The sequence below is a fragment of the Cucurbita pepo genome, chromosome 3, assembly GCF_057944985.1.
Source record: "Cucurbita pepo subsp. pepo isolate OVF chromosome 3, ASM5794498v1, whole genome shotgun sequence".
Lineage (NCBI taxonomy): Eukaryota > Viridiplantae > Streptophyta > Magnoliopsida > Cucurbitales > Cucurbitaceae > Cucurbita > Cucurbita pepo.
The window spans coordinates 1627510-1650138 of NC_141800.1; the positions used below are offsets into that span (position 1 = coordinate 1627510).

A 22629-nucleotide genomic window follows, 5' to 3' on the forward strand; every position below is an offset into this window, starting at 1 on the left:
AAAGTTTTAATAAAATCAAATCAAATAGTCCAAATTAATACCATTATTAATTATAGTTTTAATTGATACCAATTTAATGGTATAAATTAATATTTGCAAGAGATATTTTTGGGTTGAAATTAACATTTTGAATATCTTTTAGATAATAGTATTACTAATTTATGAAATACCAATAATATATTTAAAAAAATAAGATTTTGGAAGTTTTTTATTTTTATTTTTATTTTTTTTATCATCCTTCCTTCCAAGGAACTTCCTCTGATCCATTTCTTCAGCACTCTTCCGCCCACCCCATTGACTTCGCTTATGTCCGCTTCAGATTCCTCGGTTTGTAGTCCATTTGACCCAGATTCCCGCTTTTCTCATATAATCCTTCAATTCCTCTTCTGGGTTCTTCAATTCTCCGGTTTTTGAACTAACCCAATTCTCCATTCTTCTTCTGGGATTTCGCTTAGGTTGCAGAAGAAATTCAAAGGGTTGCCAATGAACGATTTGTTCTCTTCTCGCTCTTTCTCCCGCGACAGCCATGTCGTTGAGATGGGCAACGCCTCCTCTTCCCCCACTGCTGTTAATCTCGACAAGTTCTTTGAAGATGTTGAATCCGTTAAAGATGAGCTCAAGGAGCTTGATCGACTCTGCAGCAAACTCCATGACTCCCATGAACAGAGCAAGACGCTTCACAATGCTAAGGCTGTCAAAGACCTCCGATCTCGTATGGATTCCGATGTTTCTCTTGCTCTCAAGAAGGCCAAACTCATTAAGGTCCGATTGGAGGCTCTTGATCGCTCCAATGCCGCCAATCGGAGCCTCCCCGGTTGCGGCCCTGGTTCCTCTTCTGATCGGACTCGGACTTCTGTAGTCAACGGCTTGAGGAAGAAATTGCAGGATTCCATGGAGAGCTTCAACAATCTCAGGCAACAGATCTCCTCCGAGTACAGGGAGACCGTTCAGCGAAGATATTTCACTGTTACTGGTGAAAATCCGGACGAGAAGACCATTGACATATTGATATCTACAGGTGAGAGAACTCAAATTTGACTGTCTCATGTACTTCGTTCATCAATTTTGGCTTCTGGATTTAAAGCTACTTGTGGATGATAAAATTTCTGGATCACCATGATTTGTGACAGAATTTCGTTCTGAGATAGATATCAAATTCATCTATAATTTGCCCCAAACTGCATCTAATGATAAGTTGTACAACTGTTATATATTTTCCCCCTTTTGATTGTTTAGAATTGCTTGAGATCATCTTAACTTGCTGTAGGATGTTCATGGGGGAAGTAGATCTTGTTTCTTTGATCCCCTTTTTTTGTTTTCTTTCAATTCTCTAGGAGATGGATGCATTATTTGGTGAATGAACAAAAATGAGTTTCAATATCTTTGAAATGCAGGAATAAGGGAGATATGATTATATCTGGTATTGAAACATAGAGTCTTAATATGGGATTGCTAGAAATGAGATGTTGGATGGTAATTGAATTTGATATCTAATCCCATGGCCTTCAATTATAAGTTGAATCGTTGGAGCTGATTTGAGCTGATTTGAGAAATGTAATCTGAAGACAAACAATGAAGATCTGCTAACGTGATAAGATATATGTCTCCAACTATGCAGGTGAAAGTGAGACATTTTTGCAGAAAGCCATTCAAGAACAAGGCAGAGGCAGAATCTTAGACACCATTAGCGAGATCCAGGAGAGGCATGATGCTGTAAAAGACCTGGAAAAGAACCTCAAGGAGCTGCACCAGGTTTTCATGGACATGGCAGTCTTGGTGCACGAGCAAGGCGAGAAACTCGACGACATCGAGAGCCATGTGAACCGTGCTCATTCTTTTGTCCGAGGTGGTACACAGGAGTTGACTACAGCCAGAGTGTACCAGAAAAACACCCGAAAATGGACAATTATTGGCATCATCATTTTGCTCATCATTGTCTTGATTATTGTCCTCAGCCTCCGCCCTTGGAAGAACAACAACAGTAGCTCATCCACAACACCCTAAAACGCCAGGTTGCAAGCCTCGTAGTCTCCTACCAAAAAACTCTCGATCGAGCCCTCACGCCATTCCACAGACATCAGGATCCTTTCATCTTTGTTTTTACCTCATTTTGTTTTGATTTTTTCATTAGTATCATTATTTCTTCAGTTCTATAAAAGTCTAGACATGGAGAGATCAGAGATGGAGTGGCTTGTTTGATGAAAACCTTGAGGGCCTTGATGTGTCATTGAATAGCCAGGAATGGTTCCTGTTGACATTATTGTATACTCCCTTTGGATTTTTTGGATTCTTTTGTGTAATAGATTGATATATTTGGGAGTGATTTAGTTTCCATAAAATGAATACGTCCCTTGTATTATTTTAAAATATTAAACTAATAATTGTAATAATTTGATTCAAATATTTATAGGTATACTATTCTACCCGGTCGGTTAGGTAGTGATCATTTTTCGATAGCGTAGACTTCTTCAAATGCTCGATAGTCAAACGGGTAGTTTTTATCTTGCCATAAAATTTTTAGGCACGAGAAATATTATCATTTAAATGGAAAAAAAAAACAATTTTTTTTAGAATTTAAATGTTTTTATCTTCAAATAAAAGACGACCCATTTTGTTTATTAGAATAAATGCATTAATTATTTCAAAAAAATAATCCTTATAAATAATATAAATAGATTAATATAAAATTTATGAGTTTAATCTATATAATTATAAATATTATTTTAGAGGAAATTGGTAATATATATATATATATATAAGAAAATAATAATTTAGAGTTTTAATTGATTTTTTTTCACTATTTTAAATTTAATTATTTATTTTTCCCTTTACCCAAAAACGAATTTTAGTTCCAAGAAAAATAAAAATCCTGTCGGATTTGGGAGGGTGTTACTGTATAAAAGGGCCGATCGGAGATGACTGGGATCCGGCGGGAGAGGACTGGCGACAGGCGATAGGCGATAGGCGAATCCATTGCAGGTTCGAGGTCATTTCTCTCTCTTTACCTTACGAATTCGAAGCAATTTTAAGCAACTTCACTCAAAGCTCATCTTTCTAGATCGTCTCTGGCTTTCGAGCATGGGAACACTGCGAATGATAGGTAAGTAACTTTCTTCCCAGCCCGCCAAACGCTATCTTTTCCCGCTTCTTTACTCAATCGAGCTGCAATTAACTCTTTTTGCCTTTCTATCAATGCTGTCTCGCAGATATTGCGGTCAATTTTACAGGTGAGGCTGGCATTTCAGTCGATGATGAAATGTATACTGTTTATACATTAGAGTAGACGAAAGGGTCTATGTCCTTTTATTTCTCTGGAATGAGATTAGTATTTTGAATGCACAGATGGTATGTTCAAAGGAATCTACCACGGGAAGCAATACCACGCAGCTGACATAGCAGCTGTATTGAGCAGGGCTTGGAGTGCTGGCGTTCAGCGAATCATTGTGAGTCTTGTTCATTTTGTTTTGTAATGCGTATTAGCTCGTATGCGTGAAGGGTTATCCCCATTGTTCGGGTCTTTGATTGCTTTTTTGGTATCTTTAAGTTCTGAAACATGTATCCATGGATTGGCTTCCTTAATGCTCTTATGTGCTAATCTTTCCACTATTTCTTTCTGCCAAAGTTACTTCCTTACGTCTCGCAGAAATAGAAATAGGAAAAAAGGCATCCTAAAATGCGAGAAGGGATCTGAACTTGTTTTTTTAAAGATTCTTAATAATACATTCTTTAGACTTGGAGGTACTATTCATAGCTTGATGGTGTTGAAATGTGGATATTGTTTTAACTCTCAGGCCTTAATCTTTCATTCAGACTTTTATTTCCATGACCGGAAAGATGAAAGAAAATAAAAATACATATAGCATGCATCTTAGATGGATTCTGATCAACCATTTATGTCTTGCTGTCTTTTTTTCTTCCTTTTTTGGCCTGAAGATGATACAATCTAGAATAGTTTGTAATTGCAGGTGACTGGTGGATCACTCGAGGAATCAAGGGAGGCCCTTAAAATTGCAGAAACAGATGGTATTATTTTGTTTTTGTTGTCTAAATTCTGTTGAACTTCTTTGTACTCTTTTTGAACTTCCTCATCCCCTACTGGGTTATCTGTGTTTCTCTTGGTTCAACTTGTTTTGCTTGTAGGAAGGCTTTTTTGTACTGTGGGTGTGCATCCAACAAGATGCAAGGTTATTTATTCTTCTATTTTTTGTGCCTCATTCATGGTTTCGTATAGCTTGTGATATACTTTCTTTTCAGGAATTTGAAGAGAATGGTGACCCAGAAACGTATTTTCAGGCTCTTCTTTCATTGACCAAAGAGGGAATTGAGAAAGGAAAGGTTAGGAAACTCATTTCAGAAAACTCTAAGTTGCACCCCTTTGTCATGATTCTTTGAGAGAATTAATCATTTCTTGCCACACATATGTATTTAAGGTCGTTGCAGTTGGTGAATGTGGATTAGATTATGATAGGCTTCACTTTTGCCCTGCCGATGTTCAAAAGAAGTAAGTGTTCACTGAGAAGAATATTCTTCAGATCCCATGTTATGCATTACATTTTTTGCAACCCAACAGATATGCAGTCTTGTGTTATAGAATTGGCTATTTATTTCTGAGCTGTGCAATTGCAGATATTTCGAGAAGCAGTTTGAATTAGCACACGCAACAAAGCTTCCTATGTTTCTACACATGCGTGCAGCTGCTGAAGATTTTTGTGATATTGTAGAACGAAATAAGCAAAGGTCAGGCTTCTAAACTAATGAGAGAACCAAACCTTTACCATCTTGGAATTTTCTAGATTTAGGGCACTTATCATCTGGATTTGAAATTGAAACTTAGAAACAAGATCATGGTTTTGAGGAATAAAACTATAAGCAACAAGAGCAAAAACATCAATTATTTCAACAGGGACATGTCTGTGCAAGCAATATGCTGGGATCCAATTTGTTTTTTGCGACTAAATTATTCAGTTCACTAAAATATACACATTTGGCAACCACCAGCTTTTCTTTCAGAAAAAATTGTAAAGGAAATGGTAGAAACAATAAAATGGACATGAATGAAAGGGAAATCAAATTACTTGCGGTGGATGTAAGTATCTTTAATACACTTTATAGGAGAGAAAAGAAATACATATACGTATAAGCATTCATACATCACGTATCTTTTTCTTTTGGCTGAGAGGAGAAAAGAGACAATTATACGGGCATAAACTTAAAAAATCCAACGGAGTTGCACTGTTAAAGAATACAGTTCAAGTATTACACATGTATACTTTTCATTTTCCTCACTTCCTTTCGATTATTGCAATTCTCACAAATGATTAGGAACTTACAAAACTTAGCTGCTTTCATTTCTGATTGCACGGATGTTGATCGTGCCAATTATGCTTGTTGCTGCATAGGTTTTGTGCTGGAGTTGTTCATTCTTTCACAGATAGTGCAGAAGATCGTGACAGGCTTCTGGCATTCAGTAATTTGTACCTAGGTGATTGCCACTTGTTCATCCTTCCAGCTTTATTTCTTTCTTTATTTATTTTTCTCTTAAATTTCATACCCCAAATTAATTGCAACTTCTAAACAGGGATTAATGGTTGCTCTCTGAAAACTGCGGAAAACCTTGATGTCGTGAAGGGTATACCAATTGAGAGATTGATGATTGAGACGGACTCTCCGTATTGTGAAATCAAGAATACACATGCTGGGATTAAGTTTGTTAAGTCTGTCTGGACTTCTAAGAAGAAAGAGAAGCATGACGAGCAGTGCATAGTGAAAGGCCGGAATGAACCATGTTTAGTTCGGTAAGATACATTGTACTTTCTTGTTGTTCTTTTCCTCAAATGGCCTTCCCTTTTACATTTTAACTGTTGTTTATATCACCATACAGGAAAATGCTGTTCAATGCTTGCTTCTAGGTTTATTCTTTTCGTAGGAAACATAATCATTTCATAGATAAAAATTGCTTCTAGTTTTAGTGATCAACTAGATATGGAGCAAGGAGAAATATGAAAGAACTACTATATACTTTGTGGAAATTCTCAAATTACAAAAGAACTGAGTTCTGCAAACTTCTAATATGAGTTGGGAGGATAAGATGCATCATTAGAGCCAATGTTTCTTCTTTTAGCTCTCTTCTATTTTGATTTAGAAGTTAAAATAGTGAGCTCTATTGAATTTTCTTATCAAATTTGTTGGGTTTATTGGTAGATTAGAAGCGTTCGTTCTTGGTTGATTTGTTAATAAGGACAGTCTTCAAAGTACGATAGATCATCTTTTCTTTGTTGCTGATGAAGCTTGTTAAAGTGGAACTCTTCCTGTGTCGATCCCTTCATCGTTTTGTTTCTAGACATTTTTCCTTGGTAGTGTTTTTAAAGGAGGGTTTGTGATTGATGCAATTTATTATAGTTATATGTTTTGGCTCTGTTCTTACTTTGTCAATGTCTTCATTGTTTGATTTCTACATATCCTAGATATTTTCCTCATAATGCAGTTTGTTAGGAGAATTTGTGTTTGATGCGATTTATTACATTTCTAAGATTTGGCCATGTTTTTCAGGCAAGTTCTTGAGGTCTTGGCTGGATGCAAAGGCATTACAGATATCAATCAGCTTAGTGAAACTTTGTACCACAATACTTGCAGGTATCATGTATTTCCAAGAATGAAATAATATCATAATTCATACAAATACTTTCAGATTTTCTGCTAGACCGTAACGTTATTCATAGAGTCTTACTGTTTTCTTTCTACTTGGGTTGGTCTATTTTGCAGAGTTTTCTTTCCTCAAGACCTAGACTCTGCAGCAGATGCTCTCCTTGCTGGTTCTCAAGTTCTTGATGAAAAAAATTAGTATAAATCTGAAAAACCTACTTTCTGTTAAAGTCTATTGTTTTTACACACCATTAGTTTTGGAAGCACAAGCACATTTTTCTCCAATATGTTTACTTTCTTTCATCATTATGACTCCAGCTTTTCAGACTCCTTTTTTCTTGAGAGAAATTCTTGGCACTTGAATTGTTAATTCTCAGTAGGGAGGGAGAGAGATGACAAACAATTAGTAGTCATAGTTACAAAAAGCAAAGATAATGGAAGAAAAGGCTGAGAGACTGATGTATTGTAGTATTAACTCGGAGCAAAGAGACTCCATAATACATAGAGTCCAATTCTGAAGTCATAGATAAAATACTCGTTAATCTGCGGCAACATTTTAGCACTTTCCCTCAACTCACATCACTCAATGAAAAAAAAAAAAAACATAGGCTTCCTTGGTCGTTGAGCAAGGAATGAAAGAGAATGCGAGGGAAATCCTGAAGGTATGCAATTTGGATAACAGTCCCTAGCCTTCAGTTTCAGTTTAATTTTTGGGCCAACTCAACTATCAACATCAGATTTCAGGCACTGATACTCGTAAGCAATTCATTGCTGTCGATGGTATTCTCAGTCCTTGTGAATGCTGCTGGAGAAGTTGGGGCCCGGTCTGCAGCCATGTTCAAACGAAGTGGTCGCCCTTCAACTTCCTGGTAGCATATTTGCATGGAAGAAGTCAATAACACAGGAATGATTGTACAAAATGCAGGTACATTTTCTCATGCCTTTTTCTAAACTAATGTATTTCTGGATTAGGTTTATGTATTGTAAACATCGGCCCATTTAGAGGTAGCTTTTAGTGTAGTTAAGGATCAATCACATCAGTAAATTCTGTCACAAGTTCATCATGTCTAATCTCTAGAATCATATTGAAAAGTAACTCCACTTTCTTACCACTCCGTTCATGGAATCCAAAGCAGACTCTGCATCCTCAGCAGTTTCAAAAGATACAAATCCAAAACCTCGACTTCTTCCAGATTCCCTATCATAGATGACCTTGGCACTCAATATCCCTGGTTGGTTTTCAAAAGCCTCTCTAAGACTCTGAGAAGTAAGGCCCCAACCAAGGTTACCTGCATATATCTTGTGAGGACTATCTACAAATTTGTTATAGCTGCTTCTTATCTTTGGTCCCATGACTTCCTTTTCTCCTCCCCTTGGAACTTCGGGGAAGTTCACCCGAACAGTTCGCCCTCCGATTAGCTGACAAGTAATTCATCCATTAGCAACTTTATAGCAACAATATCTAACAATCAATACATTACTCAATCATTTAGAGATATCATAATGTGGTGTCTAAACTATTAGAGGACCAAGCATTTGTAGACTCTACTGCATAAGAATCATCCGCACCCTTCAATGTCTTACACTAGTCATATGTGAGATAACGAATGTCAGCAAGTGGCCCCGAAGGGGGTGGATTGTGAGATCTCACATCGCTTGGAGAGGGAAACGAAACATTCTATATAAGGGTGTGGAAACCTCTCTCTAACAGACGCGTTTTAAAAACTTCGAGGGAAACCCGAAAGGAAAAACCCAAAGAGGACAATATCTGCTAGCGGTGGGCTTGAGCTATTAAAAACTAACTCTAACGTTATATCATCTAATCCCACAAAGACACCAACAATGCCAACACTAGATGCATGTGCTTCCATTCAATCAATGGAAAAGCACTACCATCATTTTACATTTATCAGATGTTACACTCAAACATCAGAGTTTGCCTACAGGTTTGGACTTCCTCCAAAGTTTTGTTTCATTGAGAACGATCTACTTAAGTTAGTGTTTTATAGAGGCAACTTTTTTCTCTCAGCAAGATTCAGCTTTAAGGTGTTATCAATCAGCAACCATCAGTAAGTCTGGATATCCATCCCTAGTTTCCACCACAATTGTTAAGCGAAGACAATGGAATGAAGAGAGAAAGAATAAGAAGTAGTTACAGAGCCGTCAAACATCCGAATTGCTTCTTTAGCTTCCTCCAAAGTTGCCATTGTCACAAATGCAAATCCCCTACTCCTATCCGTAACTTTGTCATATATAACCTAACAGAAGATCCGGAAGAAAATCACATAAGAAACCAACAATGGCTAAGCAGCTCCAATAAGCCCTAGAAGAATGGATTCAGACGGATAAAGGTAAAACAAAAAGAAGCTAGATCAATCACAAACCTGTACAGAAACCACATGACCGGCTTCGGCGAAGACCTCAGTCAATTGGGAAGAGGTCATAGCATATGGTAAATTTCCAATATAAAGCTTCCCTGCGTCGCGAGATGCCGATACCTTTTGTTCGTCTTCCTCCCGGCTTTCCTCGCTTCCGTCCGATTCTTCAGTCTCTGCGTCTTCTGTTATACGGTCGGAGACTTCGAGTCCCTCGAATGCAGGAGGAGCACAGTAGAGATGAGAAGCGGAGGAGAAAGCAAGAGGGTAAATGTTGGGTAAATGGATTCTGAGCTCGAGAAGCTTCAATGGCTTCTGTTTTGGAGAAAAATGGGAGGGAATTCGGTTGAGATGTTGGGCGAAGAAGAGTTTCTTGCAGGGTGAAGAAGAAGAAGAAGAAGAAGAAGAAGAAGAAGAAGACGAAACTGAAGCTGCAGCTGCAGCCATTGTGAGAGAAGAAGCTGACATTTGAGTAAGAAAACAGTAGTAGAAGTCGGAGATGGCGGAATCCCAAGTTACAGGGATGGATTTTGGGGATTGGATTGGGGAGCTTTGAAATTGAAAGACAAAAAGATCCCACTGGATAAGGTTGCTTAAAACATTGTGCTATATATATATATATATTTATGTTCAATTTTTTTAGTTCAAGAACAATTTAAACCTTGAACAAAGACATATTTCTTAATTAATTGAATAATTCTTTTTTTTTCGTTGGATTACTCCTTATCATTAGAGTTCATTATAATTTTCTTTCTATTCTTAAGAACATATTATTTTATTAAATCTCAATAAATATTACAATCAACAAAATCTTAGTTTTCATTGAAAATCTTTTAAAATCAGAGAAATCAGAGAACATTCCGTTTTTATGTTTGTTTCGGATTAACAGCGAGCGCGGCAACATGGAGCGGCGTTCGAGTGACTTCGAAGCTGAACCCAAGCATCCCTCAGACTCAGAGAAAGCCTTGAGTTGGTGGTGATCTGTCGTCTCTATCGTCACAAATCGACGGCGGAGGTTCCAAAATGTTGCAGATCTCGTCAAACGCTCCGAGTCCAAGAAGAAGAAGCTCAAAATCCAGGTTCCGATTTATTCAAATCTCATGTTTAAGAACTAAACTGGATACTTTAAACACGCCATTATTGATGGAATCCAATTATTTAGTTGATTCTTTACTTTTTGTTCCCTATGAACACTTTTTGATCTATTATGCTATTTATTGTTCGCCAATTTCTTTATGTAACAACGTAATTAATTTAATGAAGAGAATCATGTCAAGTTGATATTAAATAGTCAAAAGAAAAGTATGAACAGTGAGAGATGTTGCATTGTGTGCTTAAAAAAGAAACAGCATGGATGATATTACAAAGACAATATTCTTGAAATACACACAAAGACAATATTCTTCATTACACACAAACTGAAAAGACAAACATGAAAGTTGTCCTTAAACAAACAAACCCACAAGCCAAGCATCTTTGTTCGGTACAAAGTGCTTCAGAATGTCTGAATTTGAAAAGCCAAACTCTAGACTTAGTGAACATTCTTCTTGTTCTACTTTCAGGGTCATAAACGAAGTGCAGAATTCATACTCTTTATGCTCTTATTCTTGAAACAAACCCTTTTGTCTACTGCAGTTACTTCGTTCTGGTTTTCTGATTGGATGATTCTTTGGTTTCTCTCAGTCACCTCCTCATGCTGAGAAGCAAAACTGAGATAAGAGACATCCTACGCCTACATTAATAAGAGCCAAAAATGACTTGCCATGCAACCAAACGCAGGGGTTATCCTTATCGCGAAGCTTGAGACAATTGTCGTTAACGACATTGCACCAAGCTGGATTTGGTCGCAGAAAGCTGGGGTTTTGGTGCGATGCCTCGCACCAAGAACCCATCGTCTTCCCTGTCAAACACAAAGGTCACAGCAGTTGTCAACTGCTGCAACCCATTTGGGCAGAACCATGCCATGCCCTCCACCATCAATGATCTCTGCCAGTGACTGCATTGATGGACCAAGTTGGTTGATTTGAAATTGTTGCAGTCCCCTTGACAACATGCTAGATACCTCAGAACTCGAGAGACTAAAGCCCCTCCCCTTGCCTTCATTTGGGGAGTTCAAAGCTCCACTTTCTGATTGAAGAACCACAGAACATTGGGAAGAACCAGTTGAATCAGAAAGGTTGATGTCTTCAAATTTCTTTGGTTCCATTGAGGCTTTCCCATTTTTCAGAGCCTTTGTGTTCAAGAAACGGCCACCAGATCCCCGTGGACGACGCATTGCGTGAAGATGACGCGATTCGTGCATATATGGCTGTAAGACAGATATGCAATCTATATCAGCAGGAGTAATGTGGATATATAGTTCTGCACAGGACAAAGAAAAATATTTGGACTGGCGGATGTTACTGTGGCATATAAAAGCATAACAACACAAAATTCTCATAGCCCTCAGCTGGTAAACAGAAATCAAGATGTTCTTGGAAATTACTCTTTAGACAGACATCTGTATCAGGTAGACTTCTAGTCATGCCAGCAACAAAATATACCGACAGCTACCTATTCACATACTTTGATGCACATATCTTCTAAGCATTCCCAAGAAAAAAGAGAGAAACCTGAGTAAGACTTACATACCTTACGAGTTTTTGCAAGTCTGTTCTCCATCATTGCCTTAGCACGGATCTTCCTGCGCCTAATGATTCCATGATACTGCTTTGCATTCACATAAATAGGTCCATCATCTGTTGTTAAGCTCATTGGCAGCATAATCCGACCCTGAATATTACAAATGGTTAAGTTTTTTATTATATTGTATTGCTTTCCACTTCCATTCTGAATTTTTGCATGCTAAGCTCACCCTATGCAGCTCTCTAACAGAGTTTCATCTTTATTTCGCAGAGAATACATGCAAGTAAAGAAAAAAGGGTATGGTTGAAGAATGGAGGGAAACATACTGGTATTTGAGGAGCATATGCTGAGAGGATGCCATAATGCTGTTCCATGTAAGGATAATTTGCACATACCTACATATTTTTTCTCAGAATCAGAGACATAATATGAACAAACAGCATTGTTTTAGAAAAGAAATCCAATTAACATTTTAGATCATACCATGGGCTGGCCAAATCCAAGCTCAAAACGATTGTGATATTCTGACAGGGGGGATTGCAGGGAAAAAATTGGTGAAGGTTTTTGTGGATCCACAGAAATCTTACAGTCACCTGCAAGGATTTTTCAACAGAAGTTTTCTCATCAGAGAAGGATAGAAACCTCACCATTGTGATAGATATTTTAACTGAGTAAGCACAAAAAAAGGGGAAAAAAGACTTTCTCGAGCTTCATACTCCTTTCTTTCCCTCTTGTTTCATAAACATTGAGATGAAACTTCTGTAAATGTTATCTCCGGTTGTGATGTAAAATATATCTTTTTTCACCATTCCCCTAGTGTATGAGACAAGTGTATGCATTTTGATTAGGGTTGTATTTTATAGCTACGATTCTATCTTATATGTCTTTTTCATTCCGTCGAAAATCGATCTTACGGTATAGATGCTTATGATCTCCCCCTCTATGTCCTGTGGTAATGATTCCTCTAGCATTACGACCTTTATCACACGATGCTGTCCATAGATCAAATTATTTCGTGGATTGGATTTTATTTGACTGTCTCTAGCTCCATTACGTGTGCTCGGAGTAAAAATTTTGTATAAATGTATCGCCATGCTATTAAGTATTTTGATTAAAGTTCTCTTCTTTCCTTGGGTGAAGTGATAACTGGAAAATGATATTATGACAAAGGGAGGGTAAAATATTAGTGAAGGAAAGAGGGAGATTCAATGAAGTTGGAAACTCTTTTACTCTTGGATAGAACTCAGTATTATTTAAAGCTTGGAGATGAGCCCTCCCAGCCTAAGCAAACTCAGCTTACCAAAAGCATACCCGTCCCCCAACATCATGCTACTAAGTTACAAGTCAACTCGATCAGCTAACAATCTATGGCCCTCCTCTCTTAAACATGTTTCCTTTTATAGACAATTATTACCAGTGGAAATTCTTCATATAATCTAAAGATGTTCTAAATATGATCATGGAAATGAAAATGAATGAAAGAAACAGAAAGTTACCAGGATAGATGGAAAATGGAGCTGTGTTCAGTTTCTCAAAGCCATGAGCAGCAACCTGGAGAGCTTGTTCAGTGCCAGTGAACTCTTTCCCATTACTTCCAAGTTGTTGGATGGTGGAAGAAGCCTTCACCTGACCAAAATCCCCAAAGAACGATTGACAACCTTGCCCATAGCCACTCCACAGCCGAGCAGGAGAAGATGATAACTGTCCAAGCGAGTTGGGAACAACTCCTTCATGTTCTTTCAAATACCCAGTTTGTGGTGCCATTTTCCAACGCCCCAATTCCTTCAATTTTCATCAAACAAGAAAACATCTCAATGAGTCTATTCTCAATAAACCGATGAACTAAGGGGAAAAACAAGTCAAAACAAATTGAAGTTCATCTGGGAAGCAGCGATTAAACAAAATAAGAAGATGAACAGCCAAAATTGCCCCCCCAAAACAACAGATAAGACAAAAACAGAGCAACAAAAGCAGAACACAAGACGATTAAGCAAACCCATATCAATAGAAGCTATTAAAGGAAGGATGAAACAAACCCAGAAGAGAAAAGGTCCCACAAACAACTAAGTTGGGAAAAATGAAGAAAAAAAAGAAAGCAGAGCAGCGGGTGAAGGTGAAAAACCTTGCTCAAAGAAGAACAAAAGAAGAAAGGGGCAAAAAGCAGAGGGCAAAAAAATACTCACAAATTCAGAAGCAGCAAAAAGAAGAAGAAGGATCAGCAGCAGCAGCAGCAGCGGCAGCAACTCGAACTTAATATACGCACAAGAACCCCATTTGATAGGAAGGCTGCTGGTTGGTTCATTTCAAGCAAAGCACTAACGGAGAGAGAAAGAGAAGAGAGAGAAAGAAAGAAAGAAAGAAAGAAAGAAGAATTAATGCACACAAGTGTAAAATAACTAAAACCCAATAACCAATGATCTTCACCTTGCATGCAACAATTTTGTTCTATATGGAAAGCTAACATTAATATATATCCATCTACAAACAAATTTTTATGCAAAAAAATAAAAAAAATAAAATAAAAAATCAAACTTTCTTTTCTGGGATTTTCTTGATTTCAATTTGGGATATGGGTTTTTCCAATTTTTCCATTCTGTTTCGTGAATCAAATGGGTTTTTGATAAAACACAAATAAAAAAAATACTCAAAGTGTGGTTAGGGAATGATTAGTGGTTCTAATTATGCTAATCCGAGTCCTTAATTCGTAGTTGTCTGTGATCTGGTTTGGTTCACAAACTCAATGGGGAGTTGAATATCATATCAAATAATAAAATATCATACTTATTTCCGCTTATTTTATTGAATGGAATACCATTTTCTTGCATTTATTGCACTATTTTTCTGCTTTAAATGATGCTTAATATTATTCTAAGCTACATCCAAAAGTTGACTCCATTTTTTTTATTTTATTTTTCCGAATGGATCTTGAGTTCTTGTATTAGGTGGACAGCATTATGTTTTTTTTATCCGTTTATTAAATAAACTGTCTCTGCAACTACATTCATAATTTTAATGTACTATTCCTTGAGCTATATTCAAGTTGACTTAAGCAATTTAGAGAGATTGGCTAAATATAAATTATAATTTATACCAAACTCACTAGAAAATAACTTAAGCAATTTAGAGACATTGGCTAAATATAAATTATAATTTATACCAAACCCACTAGAAAATAAATATCTTTTTTAAATAAGAAATAAATACTCAAAAGTGGTTTTTTTTTTTTTAATCTTTTTGTATTTAAAAAATTTTAGAGAGAGAAAGAGAGATTCTTAGGTGAGATGCACTATCATAGATCCATTTACTATATATTTTATTAAAATATAAAGGCCAAATTCCTATAAAGAGAAGGCACAACTAGATCATTTTTTTTTTTATCTTAACATTATTATTATTATTATTATTATTATTATTATTATTAATTGGATAGGCTTTTCTATATTTTTCTTAATACACTAAAGATTCAAAGCAAACATGTTTATATACCTAATCTTTTAAATTTCCCTTTTTCTTTTCTTTCTTATTATTTTTTAAATAATTCAAAAAAGTTGGTCTTTTTTTTTTTTTTTTTTTTTTTGTCAAATCATGAACTAAACTACGTTTTACAAATTAAAAAAAAAAAAAAAACCATTTTGGTCTTATACTTTATAATCTCATTGTCAAAATTTTATTTGTCAAAATTAAAAATTATTATAATTATTTTATCAAATTTAATAAATCTAAAAAAAAAAAAAAAAACTAATTAAAATTATGGGCTTTGCATGCATGAGAACTTTTTCTTGTAACCGAACTTAAAATCATTGGCCTAAAAAAAGGTACGGTTAAGTACCAAAGTGTTCCCTTAATTTATTTTTCCAATTAATTTAGTTTAATTATCAAAAAAGTATATATATTTATATTGTTTTTCATTTATCTTTCACCAAAATCCACGTTCAAATTTAAATATTAAAAATCTTGGGTTTTTTTTTTTTTTTTTTTAATTAAAATCTGGATTATTATTATTATTATTATTATTATTATTATTTAATTGCTTCACCTTTTTTCCCTTTAAATTAATTTAATTATTGGGTAATCTAAAGCTCCAAATTAAAACATTTGTATTGAGAAAATCAATAAGCTTTATGTGTGTATATATATATCTGAGTACCCAAAGTTGTTTTTTTGGAACATATTTTAGTATATTCCATTATTCCCATATTACAAAGTCATAAGCAATTATAGTTTGTGTATGTCAATTTCAATGTCTCTATGATAACACCAATATAATTTAACCCTATATATATATATGTTTTAAATTTTAAATTTCATATATTTATTTAATTTTTAAATTACATCCAAACGGGATTGAGTTTTCTTTATATATATTTTTTATTATTTAGTATAAAAATTTAGACATTGTCTTCAATTTTATTAGCTAAAAATATATAAAATTAATGAAGCTACTTTGTTATCTTCCATTTGTACATAGAAGTTTAGACGTTTGATTTAAAGAAGTACTTATAATTCGATGCTATCGAAATAAAATTAAAAATTAAAAAAAAAAAAAAACAAATTAGAGAGATAAAGCTTATAAGAAACATTGATCACATCAAAACCCACATATTTATTTACATTACTTTACTTGTGATATCAATGCAACTTATTTGAACTTTTTTTTTTTATTTTATTTTATTTACAAAATTAATAATTTTTTCTCGGTCAACTTCCTTTTTTCGAGAACACTGTTAATTTGATAAAGAAAACTCTTCCATTATTACATTTTCAAGTTTATCCACACAGCTAAATTGTCGAGAAAACTAACTGTTCGTAGATATCTTCATAATATGGTTCCGTATTTTATTTTTTTAAAAAAAGCTTTGTAAACTTTATTGTAATTTGTGGCGATGTATATTTTTATTAATAGTGACTAGAATGTGCATGTTAATAACTTATAACGAATTAACAATAGAGCTTTATGATATATATTAATTAATTAATTAATTAAATTAAATTAATAAAAATAAATATGTCTATTTTTAGTAGTGGAAGCTCCATTACCGCTTTACCATCTTCATAAATTTATGCAACAGCAAAGCAACCAAATAACTCTCTCTCTCTCTCTCTCGAATGATGACGTGTATGACACGTGGCAATTTGAAAGGCACAAAGTAGGAAAAAAAGGGCCAAGTGGATGTCTATTAAGATGGCACGTATATATTATATTATATATAATATAGAATCAAAAAGGAATTTTCTCTTCCACTAGGATTTTCAGCCCACGTCATATTACCAAACTTTTTACATTAACCTACTTAATTAATAATTAATAATTAATAATTAATAATTAATAATTAATTATATTGGAATCTCTCTTTCATTAGAAAACGCAAATTAGAATCGAGTGTGAAACGAAAATGTTTAATAATTACAAAAAGTTGGATCAAAATTATTGGTCCCTCTCTAGCTACCTCTCCATCTTCATTTAATTATTAAAAAAATTGATTCCTAAAAGTTTAATTTTTTTTTTTTATGTATTTATCATAAATTTTCATAATTATAAATCGAAAATAAATTTATTAGATATGAAATTAAAAATTTTAAAATTTATTAAAACACTAGACTAAAAGAATAAAACAGAGGTTGAAAATGATGTATGCGCCTACGTCAGCATGCATTAAAGGATTAATGAAGTTACAAATTGTGACGTGGAGTCCACGACATATGTTTTTTTTTTCTTTGCCCATCTATTTTATTTATTTATTAATAAGTAATGCATGATTCGTTAACTTTCTTTCTTTTATTATTATTATTTTTTTTCAAATCCAAACTTTATATACAATTTGTAAAGATGAGAAAGAGAGAGAGAGAGAGAGAGAGACGCTTTTGCCCTTAAAACATCCATTATTTACAACCCTTTATTCCTTATGGATTCTCTTTACATTCAACTTTTTAATACAAAACTTTGCTAATTATATAAATGGATAATTGTAAAGTTTTTTTTGACCTTATTAGGGTTTTGTTTATTTTCTTCGTTTTGTTTTTCATATATACAACGTTAGCTCTTGAGATTATCAAGAGACGAGACAACAAAATTTTCAATTAGTTGAAGTATTGTTTACTTCTCTAAAAATTCGAACGAACAACTAAAAAAGTTAGTATTATATTAGATTGTATTTCTAATGATATTCGTGTCGTTGTTGAATCGTATAATATAAATTATCCTTTGAATTTTCTATTTTGCCCTTTATTTAAAAATACTCTTTGAAGTTACTAATGAGGAACAGAGGCCCAAAAGTAGGCGTTGGACCGGGCAAAGGCCCAAAGCCATTCATTGCAATGCATCAAAAACAAGTGAAAGGCAACAAACAATGGGGAGAAGCAATTCAACACTATGATTTTGTATTACATTTAACCAGGAGTTCGTGATACATACACAACACTAGTACCGCCCCTATTGTGACACATTTAATTGATGAAAAATGCACAAGATTTGAAAGGAATTCGTAGCACAAACCAAGTTACAAGGATGGAAATGAAATATACATTAACCAAAATATGCTTTATTGGAAGATCTTGTTATACTGACTTGTGAGAGAATCTTTGAGGTTCGAATACAGATCGACGAGTGAGTATTGCCGAAGTTTCGACACTTCATACCAAGAGTTGAAGACAGAAAGGTGCTTATCCGTGCCAGAGAACGCTAACTGTATCGCAAGACTGCAATCGACAGGACCACTATTTTTGCAGTTGTTTGTTCTGATTGCACAATCCTGATTGTTGATGCAAACAAAGGTATGGTTGTTTGAACATCGAGCACAACCATCCCTTTTCCAGAACAAGTTTTGCAGCCTGCCTTTCTCAAACTCGAGCACCTATACACCGAGAAAATTTGATGGATTTGTTACCCAATGGACACACAGACACTACTCAAAGATTAAAACTCAACATGACTTGAAAATGAGATTAAAACTCAACATGACTTGAAAATGTTTAATACGTAATGATTTGTGAAGCCTGTTAGGAACCACGACTCTCCACAATAGTATGATATTGTCCATTTTGAGCATTAGCTTTCATGGCTTTGCTTTCGGTTTCCCCGAAAGGCCTCGTACCAATGGACATAGTGTTTCTTACTTACTAACGCATGATTATCCTCTTAATTAGCCAATGTTGGACTCCCCCCAACAATCCTCAATAAAGCCTACCCATTCACATAAAAAAAAACTACAAAATATTGAAGATTGTCATATTATGACGACCTTATTCCATAGTTTTTCCATTGCTATCTCTTACATTTCACAGCAAAGGTAATTTGTTACAAATGTCCATTGAATTCTTATAAACATATCACCAAGTCAGTGTAGTATTGTGTCCATGTCTTGTGCCTTTAGTTTACTTCCTACTTTCTATGTCATAAACTTACCAGAGTAAAGCTGGTTACGATATGTTGTCCATCAGAGACAAAAATTGGAGGGGACCTTGCAGCATATTTCCGACCAGCAAATGCAACCATATAGCCATTTGAAGACTGAATGAAAAGAAAACAAAATCATGAGTCCACGACTGGAGTGAACGGAAAACTAGCATATTGAAGTAAAATGTTAGATTTATGTGAGCAATTGAAATCGAGCTAGCAAAGATTAATAAGTATGATATCATCTTAAAGCGGAAGAGGGAAGGGGAATATCTACTCTCTCAAACATCAACCAAAGAGTAAAACATCTTGATGCCATCTTCAGTGAAGTTCTTCCTTTTTCCATATAAAGATCAACATTTAAGTTTCTTGTTCAAATTGGATCGTGCAGAATGTCAATCAACTGATTGATTACTGATTTCCCTCAAAAAAACAATGAACAAACCAGAAAATCCCATATCAAACGGTTAGCATCACGCATTCTAAGTAGGCAAAATGATTCCATAAGGATCTGTTCTGTATCCTTCCCTATTAGAAACCTAATACTCCAATCCCACAAAACCTACCGATACTCCAATTAGACAAAATACACGCACAAAACCTAATTAGAACTACTCTCAATCTCAAACGAAGAGAAAACAGAAAATCCATAGATTCGACAATCAACAAAGAACATAGAGTTTGAAAAACTAACCGGATTGAAGGAGGACACAGAAGGAGTAGTATTGACGGTGAGGAGGGAGATCTCATCAACCTTAGGTCTAAACACAGAGATCAGAGCATTTCCATTCGTAAGAGCGAGCCTGCTGTCACAAGGAGACAACTTCAATGTTTTATTGAAGACGAACTTCTGCTCCGTCGCAAAAGCAAGCCCTAAGGTGAACCCGTCGGACTTCTCAACAGTCGTGTCAATACAAGGTGAGAAAACTCGGTTGTTGTCCCTAGCTTCAACAACCACCGCCGTCACCAACAGAAGCAGCACGAAGGACAACGGTGATAGATCGGAAATCGCCATGGTCAAATTGGAAACTAAAGCTTGGAAATTGAAATTTCTGCCAAGGAAAAACCGCCACAGAAGCTTTCAACGGCGATGGTCAGAGTCAAAACTTCATTGGGAAGCAGAAAGAGATTCCCTCGTCGGGTTAACAATACAAAATGGCAAAAACGTAATATATTTTAATGTTAAATAGAATTTATTAAATAACTAAAATACCCCAAAATCATAAATGCTCCTTTGAGAACTCTATTTTTATTTATTTTATTTTTATTATTTTTAATTCAATAATTACAAGAATAAGAATCCAACCATCCACCTTAAAATAATAATTTATATATATATTATGAAACCTTAATTAGTAGCCAACAACTATGTTGCAAAAAAAAAAAAAAAAAAAACAATTATATATTTATTTCATATTTTAAAATTTTAATAATTCATTAAATATTTTTTAAGTTAAAAAATAAAGACTAGTAAATATGTTTGACTTTGGAGAACTAGCATGGATTGTGACAAATCAATTTTAATTAAATTATATTGAGACTTTTTATAAAAAAAATAATTAAATTAAATAAATTAAGGTTAGGAGAAAACGACCACAACACAATATTAATATAGGATGAATTTGGGTTTGAGTGGGGTCCACCACACGTGTATTGCCAGCTCATATCCCGAACACAGTTGACTTGGCAAACCTTGCTGTCAAATGATGCCACCTCCATGCTTACAAATAATAGCCGTTTTATTGACCCAAAATATTTCTTTTTAGTATAACAAATATGGTATTAAAAATCAAAACTCGACACTAAAAACAAAAATGCATGTCAGTTACCTATTTTGATAATTATTTAGTTATTACATTTAAAAATTCAATATCATTTATTTTCCTTTTAATTTTAAACCAAATTGATATTCCTCCACTTTATAAAAATAAATAAAATAATTACATTTAATACAAAATAAAAATAAAAAATAAAAAAACGGTTAGATCAACCCAATGTTATTTTTATTATCTCGAGAATGATGACATGTGGAAAAACAAAAATGAAATTTATGAGTCAGTTAAAGAGGTACAAGTTCGCACTCATTTGTATATTGTATTTACCTTTCTAACCCTTAAAATTAGATTAAATTTATTTTTTAATAAAAAAAATATTTTATATCGTCTGTATCGTCAACATTATGAATAACACAGTATTACTTTCGTTCATTGTCAACTACATTAGTGTCGTCTTAAAATTATATAATTCTAGACATATTAAAAAAAAATTACTAAATAATAATATTTCAGTTGAACCGAAGAAATTGATATAATATTTTATTAAATAAAACTATGATTCAATGATTTAAAATTTAGAACAAACAAAAATTATATGATAATTGTGAAATTAAATTTGTCGTTATAAAAAAAAAAAAAAAAAAAAAAAAAAAAAAAAAAAATTGTGTGGCCCTATCCATTTATATTTCTTCCCCTTCTCCATCCATGGCAGAAACCAAAAATCCCCTTCTACTTCTCACAGTCAACGCCTTTTCTCTTGCCCCATGAACAACTCCACAGGCTCCGGCGGATCAGATGCCTCCGGCAACGTCGGCACTTTCCCCTACATAGTCGGAATTTCAGTCGGAGTTCTTTTCCTTCTCACAACCGTAACAATCGCTACCTATTTATGCACCAGAACCACCGTTCCGCAGCCGAATCGCCGTCGTCGGCCAGGGGAACGGCGCGATGTCATCGTCGATTTTGGACCGGGGCTCGAAGATGAGGCCATTAATGAATATCCGAAGATTCTGTACTCGGAAAAGAAATTGGAGGGAAAAATGGAGTCCGCCGCTGCGAGTGGTTGTTCGATTTGTTTGGGGGACTATAAAAACGAGGATGTTCTACGGTTGTTGCCGGATTGTGGTCATATGTTTCACAGCGGCTGTATCGATCCGTGGTTAAGGCTGAACCCTAGCTGCCCTGTTTGCAGAACTTCGCCGGTCCCGACGCCGCTTTCCACCCCTCTGGCGGAGGTGGTTCCGTTGGCCAACGGAAGGAGTTGAAAAATCTGACCTGTAAATAAATATATATATTCCATACTTTTAATTGTAATAATTTTATATTTTAGGCTTAGCCAAATTGTAAATTTAAAGGTTTTTCATAAAAATTCCCTCCATCGAACACGAACATAATTTAATTATTATAACATCGTATTACTTTTAAGAAATCGAAAACATAATATTTACTAAAAATGTAGGAACGATCAATCCAGGAATGTCTGACACATGAAGGACTAATATAGTTCAATTCTTAAACAAATCGTCGTGATTCTCACCGCCTTTTTGTTCGTTTCTCACCATGTTTCTAGACGGTCATCTTTTGTACTATTTGTCACTGCGTTGGCCCTGCCAACGTTTCAGATAGTTAGATTCTGTAACGTGTATATTTTGCTTATTTAGATCCTCGAACGTCGAGTGAACGTTTTTTAACGTTAACCTTTGGTTATAAAGGGTTTATCATACCTTCTATTCACAGAGGGAGTATTTAAAATCTCGAAGAGTTGACCGGGGCAATTGATAGATCGAGCATGGCTTGCCAAAATTATTAGAACTATTTT

At 34.8% G+C, this 22629-nt stretch overlaps 6 protein-coding genes and 2 long non-coding RNA genes across 12 annotated transcripts; 5 read left to right on the forward strand and 3 right to left on the reverse strand.

Annotated features, from left to right (window-relative positions):
* Window positions 1–214: 214 nt before the first annotated feature.
* LOC111791630 (syntaxin-121) lies at window positions 215–2323 on the forward strand. The gene is made up of 3 exons (XM_023673036.2): window positions 215–327; window positions 456–1018; window positions 1619–2323. The coding sequence occupies exons 2-3, from the start codon at window positions 484–486 to the stop codon at window positions 2002–2004; spliced, it is 921 nt and encodes a 306-aa protein (XP_023528804.1). The 5' UTR covers window positions 215–327; window positions 456–483; the 3' UTR covers window positions 2005–2323.
* A 507-nt stretch (window positions 2324–2830) lies between these two features.
* LOC111790801 (TatD related DNase) lies at window positions 2831–6951 on the forward strand. 3 transcript variants are annotated; one of them, XM_023671862.2, is made up of 13 exons: window positions 2831–2979; window positions 3059–3100; window positions 3207–3227; window positions 3343–3443; window positions 3966–4023; window positions 4141–4184; window positions 4255–4335; window positions 4431–4501; window positions 4627–4737; window positions 5400–5482; window positions 5579–5795; window positions 6550–6633; window positions 6763–6951. In XM_023671862.2, exons 2-13 carry the CDS (start codon window positions 3079–3081, stop codon window positions 6839–6841), a joined length of 972 nt encoding a protein of 323 aa, XP_023527630.2. In that variant the 5' UTR covers window positions 2831–2979; window positions 3059–3078; the 3' UTR covers window positions 6842–6951. The 3 variants fall into 3 exon arrangements, with proteins under 3 accessions (XP_023527630.2, XP_023527631.2, XP_086978206.1); XM_023671863.2 differs by having other exon boundaries at window positions 2845–2986; XM_087122080.1 differs by having other exon boundaries at window positions 2859–3100; window positions 3207–3258.
* Window positions 6952–7077: 126 nt separating this feature from the next.
* On the reverse strand, window positions 7078–9485 carry CP33 (chloroplast RNA-binding protein 33). Of its 2 annotated transcripts, XM_023671859.2 has the most exons (4): window positions 9027–9485; window positions 8799–8900; window positions 7753–8061; window positions 7078–7508 (listed from the first exon to the last, which is right to left on the reverse strand). In XM_023671859.2, the coding sequence occupies exons 1-4, from the start codon at window positions 9483–9485 to the stop codon at window positions 7383–7385; spliced, it is 996 nt and encodes a 331-aa protein (XP_023527627.2). In that variant the 3' UTR covers window positions 7078–7382. The 2 variants fall into 2 exon arrangements, with proteins under 2 accessions (XP_023527627.2, XP_086978205.1); XM_087122079.1 differs by lacking the exon at window positions 8799–8900.
* Window positions 9479–10837, forward strand: LOC111790803 (uncharacterized). Its single transcript, XR_002814565.2, has 3 exons — window positions 9479–9605; window positions 9907–10096; window positions 10701–10837. It is a non-coding gene; the product is annotated as an uncharacterized LOC111790803 (long non-coding RNA).
* LOC111810042 (nuclear transcription factor Y subunit A-10-like) lies at window positions 10317–14126 on the reverse strand. Of its 2 annotated transcripts, none has more exons than XM_023696580.2 (6): window positions 13826–14126; window positions 13139–13424; window positions 12126–12235; window positions 11969–12037; window positions 11649–11789; window positions 10317–11325 (listed from the first exon to the last, which is right to left on the reverse strand). In XM_023696580.2, the coding sequence occupies exons 2-6, from the start codon at window positions 13404–13406 to the stop codon at window positions 10921–10923; spliced, it is 993 nt and encodes a 330-aa protein (XP_023552348.1). In that variant the 5' UTR covers window positions 13407–13424; window positions 13826–14126; the 3' UTR covers window positions 10317–10920. The 2 variants fall into 2 exon arrangements, with proteins under 2 accessions (XP_023552348.1, XP_023552349.1); XM_023696581.2 differs by lacking the exon at window positions 13826–14126 and adding an exon at window positions 13679–13786.
* Window positions 11666–12450, forward strand: LOC111810046 (uncharacterized). The gene is made up of 3 exons (XR_002817355.2): window positions 11666–11805; window positions 11913–12016; window positions 12174–12450. It is a non-coding gene; the product is annotated as an uncharacterized LOC111810046 (long non-coding RNA).
* A 3869-nt stretch (window positions 14127–17995) lies between the features above and the next one.
* LOC111791684 (uncharacterized) lies at window positions 17996–20188 on the reverse strand. Its single transcript, XM_023673133.2, has 3 exons — window positions 19730–20188; window positions 19045–19149; window positions 17996–18493 (listed from the first exon to the last, which is right to left on the reverse strand). Exons 1-3 carry the CDS (start codon window positions 20048–20050, stop codon window positions 18182–18184), a joined length of 738 nt encoding a protein of 245 aa, XP_023528901.2. The 5' UTR covers window positions 20051–20188; the 3' UTR covers window positions 17996–18181.
* A 1269-nt stretch (window positions 20189–21457) lies between these two features.
* Window positions 21458–22254, forward strand: LOC111791685 (RING-H2 finger protein ATL70). Its single transcript, XM_023673134.2, has one exon. It carries the CDS (start codon window positions 21575–21577, stop codon window positions 22073–22075), a length of 501 nt encoding a protein of 166 aa, XP_023528902.1. The 5' UTR covers window positions 21458–21574; the 3' UTR covers window positions 22076–22254.
* The last annotated feature ends 375 nt before the right edge of the window (window positions 22255–22629 follow it).